At 43.5% G+C, this 12,984-nt stretch overlaps 2 protein-coding genes across 5 annotated transcripts in view; one reads left to right on the top strand and one right to left on the bottom strand.

Moving 5' to 3' along the window:
* Positions 1-12,984, bottom strand: part of LOC137372939 (filaggrin-2-like) — a 104,961-nt gene that overhangs the window by 73,683 nt on the left and 18,294 nt on the right. The window lies entirely within an intron of this gene.
* rchy1 (ring finger and CHY zinc finger domain containing 1) overlaps positions 1-12,984 on the top strand; it is a 36,792-nt gene that overhangs the window by 11,094 nt on the left and 12,714 nt on the right. For all 4 annotated transcript variants that reach the window (XM_068046826.1, XM_068046853.1, XM_068046845.1 and 1 more), the window contains exons 3-5: positions 474-589; positions 8,180-8,258; positions 12,353-12,397. In XM_068046826.1, the coding sequence (XP_067902927.1) occupies positions 474-589; positions 8,180-8,258; positions 12,353-12,397 (240 nt within the window). The remainder of the gene's footprint in view (positions 1-473; positions 590-8,179; positions 8,259-12,352; positions 12,398-12,984) is intronic.

Below are 12,984 nucleotides of genomic sequence, written 5' to 3'. Positions count from 1 at the left end.
AAGGTGCTGGTGAGCCACTGAACCACTGCAGATCTTGTGGTGTAGGTACACCCACAGTGCTGCCAGGGAGAGAGTTTCAGGATTTTGACCCAGTGACTATGAAGGAACAGCGATTATAGTTCCAAGTCAGGATGGTGTGCAAGGTGGAGGGGGACTTGCAGGTGGCGGTGTTCCCATGCTTCTGCTGTCCTTGTCCTTCTAGGTGGTAGAGATCTCGGGTTTGGGAGGTGCTGTTGAAGAAACATGTGTGCCACAGTAATTGATGATTTTCATCAATGTTACTGGTTTGAAGAATAAAAGTATGGAGAGACTTAAAGTTTCTTTTTCTATCAGCACCAATTTCATCTGTTTGTGTAATATTTGATAATTTGATACATTAATTGTATGCTGATTTTTTTTGCACTGCATTGTGCTTTTGGGTGAGCAGTATAAAAAGCTAATGCTCTCTAATGCTTTGATGCTTTTCCCTACAGGTGAAAAGGACCTGTGAAAGCTGTGAAACCGTGTTTGGAGAATATTACTGTGACACGTGTCATCTCTTTGATGTAGACAAGAAGCAGTACCATTGCCCACCATGTGGAATTTGTAGGTGAGCCTTAAATGGGCCCACTGTAGTATTTAGTTTTAGTAGATTTTGTATTTTACTCATTTATGATGGCATAATGGTTATGTTATGGGACTAGTAATCCAGAATCCTGGACTGATGATCTGGAGATAAAAGCAAAATACTGCAGATGCTGGAAATCTGAAATAAAAACAAGAAATGTTGAAACCACTCAGCAGGTCTGGCAGCATCTGTGGAAAGAGAAGCAGAGTTAACGTTTTGGGTCAGTGACCCTTCTTTGGAACTGACAAATATTGAAACTGTCACAGGTTATAAGCAAGTGAGATGGGGGTCGGGCAAGAGATAACAAAGGAGAAGGTGTAGATTGGACAAGGCCACATAGCTGACCGAAAGGTCATGGAGCAAAGGCAAACAATATGTTAATGGTGTGTTGAAAGACAAAGCATTAGTACAGAAAAGGTGTTAACGGACTGAATATTGAACAGCAGCAAGTGCAAACATGAAAAAAAAACAGTGGGTAAGCAAACTGAACAAACTAAGATGAAATAAATGCAAAAAAAGGTTGTAAAAATTGTAAAAAAAGAAAAAACAACTAAAAATGAAAGTAAAATGGGGGGCTGTCATGCTCTGAAATTATTGAACTCAATGTTCAGTCCAGCAGGCTGTAGTGTGCCTAATCGGTAGATGAGATGCTGTTCCTCGAGCTTGCGTTGATGTTCACTGGAACACTGCAGCAATCCCAGGACAGAGATGTGAGCAGGGGGGAGTGTTGAAATGGCAAGCAACTGGAAGCTCAGGGTCCTGCTTGCGGACTGAGCGGAGATGTTCCACAAAGCGGTCATCCAGTCTGCGCTTGGTCTCCCCAATGTAGAGGAGACCACGTTGTGAACAGCGAATACAGTATACTACATTGAAAGAAGTATAAATAAATCGCTGCTTTACCTGAAAGGAGTGTTTGGGGCCTGGGATAGTGAGGAGAGAGGAGGTAAATGGGCAGGTATTACACCTCCTGCGATTGCAGGGGAAGGTGCCATAGGATGGGGACGAGGTGATGGGGGTAATGGAGGAGTGGACCAGAGTGTCGCGGAGGGACCGATCTCTTCGGAATGCTGACAGGGGAAGGGAGGGGAAGATGCGTTTGGTAGTGGCATCACGCTGGAGGTGACGGAAATGGCGGAGGATGATCCTTTGGATATGGAGGCTGATGGGATGGAAAGTGAGGACAAGGGGAACCCTGTCACGGTTCTGGGAGGGAGGGGAAAGGTTGAGATCAGAGGTACGGGAAATGGGCCGGACACGGTTGAGGGCCCTGTCAACAACAGTGGGGGGGAAACCTCGATTGAGGAAAAAGGAGGTCATACCAGAAGTACCGTCATGGAAGGTAGCATCATCAGAGCAGATGCGTCAAAGACGGAGAAACTGGGAGAATGGAATGGAGTCCTTACAGGAGGTAGGGTGTGAAGAAGTGTAGTCGAGGTAGCTGTGGGAGTCGGTGGGCTTATAATGGATATTAGTAGACAATCTATCCCCAGAGATGGAGACAGAGAAGTCGAGGAAGGGAAGTGTCAGAGATGGACCATGTAAAGGTGAGAGAAGGGTGGAAATTGGAAGCAAAGTTGATAAAGTTTTCCAGTTCGGGGCGGGAGCAGGAAACGGCACCGATACAGTCATCAATGTACCGGAAAAAGAGTTGGGGGAGGGGGCCTGAGTAGGACTGGAACAAAGAATGCTCGACATATCCCACAAAAAGACAGGCATAACTAGGACCCATGCGGGTACCCATAGCAACACCTTTTACTTGAAGGAAGTGCATGGAGTTGAAGGAGAAGTTGTTCAATGTGAGAACAAGTTCAGCCAGGCAGAGGAGGGTGTTGGTGGATGGGGACTGGTTGGGCCTCTGTTCCAAGAAGAAGCGGAGAGCCCTCAAACCATCCTGGTGGGGGATGGAGGTGTAGAGAGATTGGACGTCCATAGTGAAGAGGAGGCGGTTGGGACCAGGAAACTGGAAATGACGTAGGGTGTCAGAAGAGTCACGGATGTAGGTGTGAAGAGACTGGATCAGCGGAGAAAAGATAGAGTCAAGATAGGAAGAAATAAGTTCAGTGGGGCAGGAGCAGGCTGACAGAATGGGTCTGCCAGGACAGTCCCGTTTGTGGATTTTGGGAAGGAAGTAGAAGTGGGCTGTCTGGGATTGCGGGACTATGAGGTTGGAAGCTGTAGGGAGAAGATCTCCAGAGGAGATGAGGTCAGTGACAGTCCTTTGGACGGTGATCTGGAGACATGAGTTCAAAATCCACCACAGCAGCTGGGGAATTTAAATTCAGTTAATTAAATAAATCTGGAATAAAAAGCTGGTCTCAGTAATGGTGACCATGCAACTACCAGATTGTTGTAAAAACCCATCTGGTTCACTAATGTCCTTAGCGAAGGAAATCTGCCGGCCTTACTTGATCTGGCCTACATGTGACTCCAGACCCATAGCAATGTGTTTGATTCATAACTGCCCTCTGAATTGGCTCAGCAAACCACTCAGCCGCATTAAAAACTGCTCTGAAAAGCTATAATCCACAAGGACTGCAGCAGTTCTAGAATGCAGCTCACCACCTTCTCGAGGGCAATTAGGGATTGGCAAAATAAATGCTGGACTTGCCAGCGACGGCCACATCCCCAGAATGTTTCAATGATCAATAAATAAATATAAGTTAGTCAATAAATTAGTGGGCTATTCAGGAGAAACTTCTTACCCTGAGAGTGGTGAGAATGTTGAACTCACTACCACAGGGAGTGGTTGAGGTGAATAGTATAGATGCGTTTAAGGGGAAGCTGGATAAACACGTGAGGGAGAAAGGAATAGAAGGATATGTTGATGGGGTGAGATGAAGAAGAGTAGGAGGAAGCTCACGTGGAGCATAAACACCAGCATGGACCAGTTAGTCTGAATGGCCTGTTTCTGTGGTGTACATTCTATGTACGTTTTTGTAAATTACAACCTGAAAACAGCTTGTTTGGCCCAACCAGTTTGTGTTTATCCTCCGTTTTCTGTTAGTGTTCATTCCGGTTGAGCTACAAAAAGTAATTTTCAGATTACAGTATTTTCTGCAAACATTGTTGTCTATTTTGGATCATGCTGAAGTAGCCAGGTAGTGTCCTGCATTCCAAATTTAGGAAACTAAAGGGTGTTAGTTATTTGTGAGTGACTGCAGTACTGGATATGGACTTAAAACTTGCTGATTTAATTGTGTCAGCAGGTCAGCTACTGACGTAGTGAAGTGCGTTGTGATAGAGAAGATCATTGAATAATGTTTCCCATTAAATCCTCATTTAATTAACTTTTGGATGCTGTTCAAAGTTATGTTTTACAAAAGATAGTTTCTCATTACAGTAAATCTCCCTTTTAGGCTAAAGCAAACCACTGCGGATGCTAGAAATTGTAGAAAATCGTTCAGCACAGAATTACCATTTGGCCCATCGTGTCTGTGCCAGCTCATTGATAGAGCTGTTCAGTTAGTCCCACTCCTCTGAAATCCGAAATAAAAACTGCAAATGCTGGAAAAGCTCAGTAGGCCAGGCAGCATCTGTGGAAAGAGAAACAGAGTTTAACACTTTGGGTTCTGACAAGAGGCCATTGACCTGAATTGTTAACTCTCTTTCTCTCTCCACAGATTCTGCTCGATCTGTTTCCAGCATCTTGTTCTTGAATAAACTGGATATTGTATCACATCCAATCCAAGTAATATTCAACAGAGTAGCTGTTCATCTCGTAGTGTTCACAACTTGTAGGTTATTTCTTCACACATGTTTGTGCAAGTTAATTAAACTATTTGAACTAACTTTCCCAGTTACACATCGTGGCACAACAAGTCCCAGCCAGAATGGAGATGATTGGGTAATTTTCCCCATCTATCACACCGAGGTGCAAATGCCTGGTATTGATTCATGCACCTAATTTGTATTATGTAACTATCCACCATTCACTGCAGTATGCTGGAGAAATAATCCTGATTTTATCAGGAGACTTTGCTGCTGTTCTGGTCATGAGTTCTAATTGCTGTAGTTCGTAGAGACTCTTTAAGTAGACTGTTTGCTGTAAGTCCCACCTGCCTCCAACTGATTGGCTGACGCAGTTGTACCAGTAGACACTTTTTTTAAGGATGTATTCTGTACTGCAATGCGTATGTTTTAATGAATTAAATGACCAATACACTTGAAATTTTCCATAACAATTGCGTGACCATTTTTACAGTACTGTTTGCATTCCATTTTAGCTCTTTGCCAAACTTGACACGGCCGTTAAAATGGATAAAGGAATAAAATGGTCAAGTGAATAACGCTATTTGGCAAAATTATAATTCATGTAATAGTTTTCCAAAATTGCAAAATGAAGGAATACTACATGAGCTGTAAAATAAAAGTTTCCTTTTAAATTGTAGTGTTTTGGCTAACAATGGATTATTGTGCATTCTTTTCATGTCATGTAACATAGTCTATCTATGGTGTGCAACATACTTGTGTTTTACCAATGCTGGAGTGGATCACATGGTCTTTTATATAGGTTGATGATATTGGTATCACGCATGTCCTGTGGTACTGCTCATTCATCCCAGCACAGGCAAAGCAGTTCATGGAGCGCTGAGAGTATAGCAGGCTTGGCACTCTTGATTATTTCAGGGGTAATGCTGTCCTTCCCAGGGGTTTTTCCACTGGCTAGAAAATCGATGGCATTACTGAGTTCCGATTTTTTTGGCTGTTTGTCCAGCTCATCTGTGACTGGTAGAGGGGAGGTATCAGTGACCTCATTTTCCCTGGAGTACAGTTCTAGGTAGTGCTCCACCCAGCAGTCCATTTGCTTGCGTTGGTCATTGATTGTTTCCCCTGATTTAGACTTGAGGGGGGAGGTCTTCTTGATGGTTGGCCCACAAGCTCTCACTAGGTCTCTGCATCTCCTGCAGGAGTGTTTTGAAGGGCTTTTTCAAGTGAATTAAGAAACTTTTGTGACAGCTGTGGGTAAGAAATTCTGTTAGTGTTGATGCGCGGGCGGCTCTTCTGCTCAGAGTGATGTCGCTTCTTTGGTTTGAGTCTAACTTTGCTGCACACCAAGGAGTGGTCGGTGTCGCAGTCCGCACTGTGGAAGCTGTGTGTGATTTGAACACTGTTTATAGAGGCTCGTCTTGTGACAATGAGGTCCAGCTGGTGTCTCCATGAAACCTAGTGAAAGGGTTTAGTTTGAAAGAATGAGTTGGTGATGCAGAGGTTGTGATAGGTACACAACTCTAGCAGCCTCTGTCCATTCTCATTCATCCTTCCAATGCCATTGCGCCTGCTTTGCCTGTCCTGGGATGAGGGAGCAGTACCACAGGACATGCGTGATGCCAATGTCATCACCCTCTATAAGAACAAGGGTGACTGCAACAACTACTGTGGAATCTCCCTGCTCAGCATAGTGGGGAAAGCCTTTGCTCGAGTCATTTCAAACAGACTCCAGAAGCTGGCAGAGCTTGTCTACCCAGAGGCACAGTGCGGCTTTCGAGCAGAGAGATCCACCGTTGACATGCTGTTCTCCCTTCGCCAGCTACAAGAGAAATGCCGTGAACAACGGATGCCCCTCCAAATTGCCTTCATAGAGTTCACCAAAGCCTTTGACCTAGTCAGCAGACGTGGTCTCTTCAGACTACTAGCAAAGATCAGATGTCCACCAAAGCTACTAAGTATCATCACCTCATTCCTTCTGTTCTTTCTTTTTCTTTTGGGCCTCCTTATCTCGAGAGACAATGGATACGCGCCTGGAGGTGGTCAGTGGTTTGTGAAGCAGCGCCTGGGATGGCTATAAAGGCCAATTCTAGAGTGACAGGCTCTTCCACAGGTGCTGCAGAGAAATTTGTTTGTCGGGGCTGTTGCACAGTTGGCACTCCCCTTGCGCCTCTGTCTTTTTTCCTGCCAACTACTAAGTCTCTTCGACTCGCCACATTTTAGCCCTGTCTTTATGGCTGCCCGCCATTTCACCTCATTCCATGACGATATGAAAGGCACAATTCAGCATAGCGGTGCCTTATCAGACCCATTTCCTATCCTGAGTGGCGTGAAACAGGACTATGTTCTCGCACCTACACTGTTTGGGATCTTCTTCTCCCTGCTGCTCTCACATGCGTTCAAGTCTTCAGAAGAAGGAATTTTCCTCCACACAAGATCAGATGACAAGATGTTCAACCTTGCCCGTCTTAGAGCGAAGACCAAAGTACGGAAAGTCCTCATCAGCTGACGATGCTGCATTAACATCCCATGCAGAAGAGTGTCTGCAGAGACTCATTGACAGGATTGCGGCTGCCTGCAACAAATTTGGCCTAACCATCAGCCTCAAGAAAACGAACATCATGGGACAGGACGTCAGAAATGCTCCATCCATCAATATCGGAGACCGCGCTCTGGAAGTGGTACAAGGGTTCACCTACCTAGACTCAACTATCACCAGCAACCTGTCTCTCGATGCAGAAATCAACAAGTGCATGGGAAAGGCGTCTGCTGCTATGTCCAGACTGGCCAAGAGGGTGTGGGAAAATGGCGCACTGACACGGAACACAAAAGTCCGAGTGTTTCAAGCCTGCGTCCTCAGTACCTTGCTCTGTGGCAGCGAGGCCTGGACAACGTATGTCAGTCAAGATCGACATCTCACCGCATTCCATCTTTGCTGTCTCCGGAGAATCCTTGGCATCAGGTGGCAGGATCGTATCTCCAACGCAGACATCCTCGAGGCGGCCAACATGCCCATATTACACACCCTACTGAGCCAGTGGCGCTTGAGATGGCTTGGCCATGTGAACCACATGGAAGATGGCAGGATCCCCAAGGACGCATTGTACAGCGAGCTCATCACTGGTATCAGACCCACCAGCCGTCCATATCTTCGCTTTAAAGGCGTCTGCAAACACGACATGAAGTCCTGCGACATTGACCACAAGTCGTGGGAGTCAGTTGCCAGCGATCGCCAGAGCTGGCAGGCAGCCGTAAAGGTGGGGCTAAAGAGAGGCGAGTCAAAGAGACTTAGCAGTTGGCAGGAAAAGAGACTGAAGTGTAAGGAGAGAGTCAACTGTGTAACAGCCCCGACAACCATTTTACCTGCAGCGCCTGTGGAAGAGTCTGTCACTCTAGAATTGGCCTTTATAGCCACTCCAGGCACTGCTTCACAAATCACTGACCACCTCTTGGCACTTACCCATTGTCACTGAAGAGACAAGGTGGCCAAAGAGAAGAAAGATGGAGTGGATCACCTGGCCTTTTAAAGGGATATAAAGGACTCTTCAAGGTTCCCCAGGACATCCTAAGCTAAACTGGATTTTCTTTTTCTTCAATTCTTCTGAACTTGAGGGAAGTAATGTGAAGCTTATTTTTCACTCGGCTTATATTTGGTCTTATTTGCAGTACTGACGAGGCAGGTATACTAATCTCTCAGTACACTGACAGTTCCAGCTCCATTGTGTTCTAGTTCTATAAAAATGATCAATGCAGTGGGACAAATGTTTTTTTGAGGGAGGAGTGGTTACCAATGCTAGTAAAGTAATCAAGACTTTGTTGTATTCACTTAATGCTGTGTTTTTAAATATTTTTTTAAAATCTTAACAGGATTGGGCCAGAAGATAATTTCTTCCACTGTGTGAAATGTAACCTATGTCTAGCTACTCATCTCCGTGGGAACCACAAGGTAAGTTAGACCTGTTGTTTACTGGCACATTAGGGCTTCACTGCTTGCCGTTGATCTTTTATCTTGTTGGAGGTGGGTGGAGAGGAAAAGACTGAATATATCATCGTGCTGTTAGAGTGATTAATTTTGCCAGCCGTTCGCTGAGCAGCTTTGATGGCTGAGCAGTGGCTTGCAACACAGGTCACACATATTCCTGCCCAGAGGATTCGGCAGAGGCACAAACGTCAAAGGCCGAAAGTAGAAAGAAAAATCATTATTTTAAGAAAAGGATATAATTTAATTGAAAGCAAATTTCAGATTGCTTTAAATAGCTGACAATCAAATGGATCATTTAAAGGGAAGCTAGATAAGTACACGAGGGAGAAAAAATAGAACGTACTGATGGGATGAGATGAAGTAGGGACTTACGTGACCTGTTTCTGTGCTGTTAATTCTATGCGAAACACTGGGCAGATCCCGGCAACAGGTTTGCTCACTGTAACTTTTTACACTTAAAAACAAATATGGCAACTTATCTGCACTCAAACACACTACAAATCTTTCTTAGTTAAAAGCTTAACCAAATAAATACTGAAATGACCTGATTGTATAATTAGCTCTGGGTGTGACATCGTGTGTAAAATTTACTTAGGCCCTACTAGACTATCCTCTAAATAGGAATTAATAATTATCTTTTAGCTGACCATTATTTTGAAGAGTTGATTAAATTTTTTGAGGGTGGATGTTTGCATTCCAGATACCGTATCAGAATTTAAACATTACTTTCTCTGCCAGCAATGTCATTCAAGCTGTAACAACCATAACCTGCATTCTTCTTTGTCAAATTGACATACATAGCACATGATTATAATTCGTCCATTAGAACTGTTACCCCTACAACACTCCCAGATGTCTGAGTTCCTCCAATTCTGGCCTCTTGCCATTCCCTTATTTTCGTTGCCTCACCATTGGCAGCCGTGCCTTCCGGTGCCTGAGCCCTAATCTCTGGACCTCCCTCCCTACACACCTCTAACCTCCTTTTAAGATGCTTCTTAAAACTTACCTTTGACTAAGTTTTCGGCATAATGTCACCTTATGTGGTTCAGTGTAAATTTTTCTTGGTGATGCTTCTGTGAAGCACCTTATTATTTTTATTACATTAAAGGCACTATATAAATACAAGCTGTTGACTCAGGTGAGATCACTGAGCCAAGGCTGACGTATGGATGACGATTGGTATTGTGCAGAATGTACATTGATACTGAAAGAACTATGGCAATTATTCTTTGAAGCCGTTATGCTGGAGTGATCACTTCAAAACACATTTGATTCTCATAGTTGGCAGAGTCTGGAAGGAAGTGTAAAAGTGTAGATTCCAAAAGAATTGATGGTCATGCTACCAATTTAATACAGCATTTATGCTCAAATCCTCTTATTTGAGCTTTGCTACCAGTGTGTGACTGAATTCATGGACAATCCACTTCAGCCACCTCCCTCACACAGCCTTCCAACCTCTCCCCTGGCTAGTAGACCTGAGTTTGAAACAAGACTAGTATGTGATCAGGCACACCTTGACTTTACGATGAAACTTAACATGCTTCAGGTGTAACCTGAATTGCTGTGGTTCAAATGCTACTTTGCTTCCCAGGCATCAGTGTTGTTACAGCATTAATGCAGCATGACCACAGCATTAAGTAACTAGGCTACATGACAGAAATGGGCTTACTTAATGATGCCTTCAGAAAAAAAAGCTGCTGTCGCAATTAAATCCATAAAATAATGACTTTAATCTTGGTCATCATCACAGCATATGATAGAGCTATCCTATGAATCCCACTCCCCTGCTCCTTCCCCATAGCCCTCTAAATGTTTTCCCTTCAACAATATATCGAATTTCCTTCTGGAAGTTACTATTAAATCTGCTTCCACTGCCCTTTCAGGCAGCGCATTCTGGATCACAACAACTCACTGTATAAATAAAATTCTCATCTACCCTCTGGTTCCTTTGCCAACCACCTTAAATCTGTGTCCTCTGGTTACTGACCGTTGTGCCAATGGAAACAGTTTCTCATTTACTGTATCAAAACCCTTAAAAAAAAAATGACCCTTCTCATTTCTTATAAGAAGCAAAAGGATTTTATTACAGTTATTTGTAGCCACCTTCACCTCTGGAGACCAACCTTAGCAAATGGGCGTCAAGCCCAGAAGTAGGAAACGTTGAAACCCTAACATCAGTTTTCGTAAACTGAAGCTAGGTTAAGAAATTCATCAGAAGTACTCCAGTTCTTTTTTTTTTTTAGTCAAACCTGTCACTGAAGACAAAAGCCAGCTGAAGTACTGGTTTTCAGCGTAAGTAAATTTAATATCTCAGTTCTGTTGCTGTGCTTTTGTTTGACGGAAATCAAGATGAGAGCAAAAGGAGCTATAAATAGTGCAAGAGTGCAAGTCGAGGCCAGCTGAGATTGGTGAACTGGGAGGATGAAAACAACAGCTATTTACATTTATATAACAAGCGCCATTGAAGAAGAATAATACCCTGAGGCACTTCACAGAGGTGTGAGGATAAAAGGATTCTGAGCCAAGGAAATAAAGATTGGGATGGATGATTGACAGCGGGGTCAGAAAGGTGGGTTTGCAATATAAGGAGGAGTGAGAGGTGGAGATGCAGAGGAACTTGGGGAGGGAATTTCACAAGAGAGGGATTCTATGTGGCTAAGGACACAGCTATCGATGGTTACATGAATGGAAAAGAGAAATGCACAAGAGGCCAAAGAACGATGATGGAGAGAATTCATAGGTTGGGGGTTTGTTGCCAGGCTGGAGTCGTTGCAGCGACAGGGAAAGGTTGAAGCCATTAAGAGATTTAAACAAAAGAGTAAGAATTTTAAAGGTGAGGCATTGAGAGTCCAGGAGCCAACGTAGGTCAGTAGGGACAGAAGTGATATGAGAGTGAGACAGGAGGTGGGCAGCAGGATAAATGAAATTTAGAGAGTCATAGAGTTATACAGCACAGAAATAGGCCCTTCGGCCCATCGTGTCCGTGCCGGCCATCAAGCACCTATCTATTCTAATCCCATTTTCCAGCACTTGGCCCGTAGCCATGTATGCTATGGTGTTTCAAGTGCTCATCTAAATGAAGGATAGGATATTGGCTAGGAGTTTTCATAAACTGAAGCTAGGATAAGAAATTTCATCGAAAGTACTCCAGTTCTTTTTTTTAATCAAACCTATAGCTGCAGGCAAAAGCCAGCTGAAGTACTAGTTTTAAGTGTAAATAATGTAATATCTCAATTCTGGTGCTGTGCTTTTGTTTAAATGGAAATCAAGATGAGAGCAAATGGAACTATAAATTGTGCAAATGCCAATGGGTCTGAGTTTAACACTCCCAGCCTGATGCAAACCAGTCAGAGTGGGCAGTTAAAAAGAGGGCAATCATTTAACTCTCTCTGATTATATTGCCTTCCCATATAAACTCCTCAGCAAGCAGGGAGACCCGAACTTCTCAGTTTCTTGTCCAGAGTTCCTCCCCTGTTGATATCCAGGCCTCAGATTCTTATGCTCGCCTTTGCATCTCTCCATGGTCCTGACCCTTCCTCCCTATCCTTGGGATCTTCCCCAGCCGTGAATCCTTGCATTATACCCTCCATTCTTCCCACACCGGTCTGGTACCTGTTCCAAGTTTCCTTAACTCTGTTAGCAGTTGCTGTTTCAGCCATTTACCCCACTGGAATTCCATCTCTTGACATTTCTCTTTCACCCACTTTCCTGCCTCTAAAAATGTTCGAATGATCTATCTCTTTTATTATGATTTCACACTGTTCTCGCCCCTCTCTTACATTTCTCTCTCCTGTTCTATGTCCACTGCCCTGTGAGAAGCCCACTGCACCCAAAGAGTGCCAGAGAAATTTAACGTATGTTACTTCTAGTTGGAGCTTTGTCAAAGTTATGTTAATTTTTTAGATACCAGTTTCAGTTATGGTTAGAATTAGATCAGTATATTTTTTTCCAATGTGTTTATCCTTTCTGTGCTGGTCCTTGCTATAGGTTCTAATTTTAAAAAAGATTATGTGGTTAATGATGTTTGAATGTTGACACTGGGTTTCCTCATTCTGCAGTGTGTTGAAAACGTTTCCCGGCAGAATTGTCCAGTGTGCATGGAGGTAAGATCAATACCACCAAGACTGTTTGTTGAATATGGAATCGGTGTTCAGTTTGTTGCTGGGTACATGCATTTGACTATTTACCTTGCTCTGGAACTGTCTTGTGAAATGACAAAGAGCAAACGATCTGCAAGCCTTAGAAATACAGTTCACATTATCCATTTTACATTGGATGGATTTGGCAGTTTGTAAACTTGTAATGGCATATGGGTAAAGAGTTAGTTATTTTATAAATTCTGACAGAACTGGTATACTTTATAAAGTAAATGCGCATGAGTTGCAACAGTTACAGAGTAGTTGGCCAGAGTCATGACTAGCACATGGACCTGTAACTATAGTGGATGTTTGGTGGGTAGTGCAGTACTATCATTCTTTATCTTGATAATTGCATGATAATTCAGCCAATATATGCCAGTATTACATATTAGGCTTTGGATAAGGAATTAGAGTCTAAATATATACAGGTAAATTTATTGATCCCACACTTCTGGCGGAGTGCCACACTCAAATGGAATGCAGGATGGAAGTTACATAGCATATAAAGCACAGAAACAGGCCATTTGGCCCAGCTAGTCTGTACTTTATAC

The sequence above is a fragment of the Heterodontus francisci genome, chromosome 1, assembly GCF_036365525.1.
Source record: "Heterodontus francisci isolate sHetFra1 chromosome 1, sHetFra1.hap1, whole genome shotgun sequence".
Classification (NCBI taxonomy): Eukaryota; Metazoa; Chordata; class Chondrichthyes; order Heterodontiformes; family Heterodontidae; genus Heterodontus; species Heterodontus francisci.
This window is presented reverse-complemented; position numbering and strand designations above follow the sequence as displayed.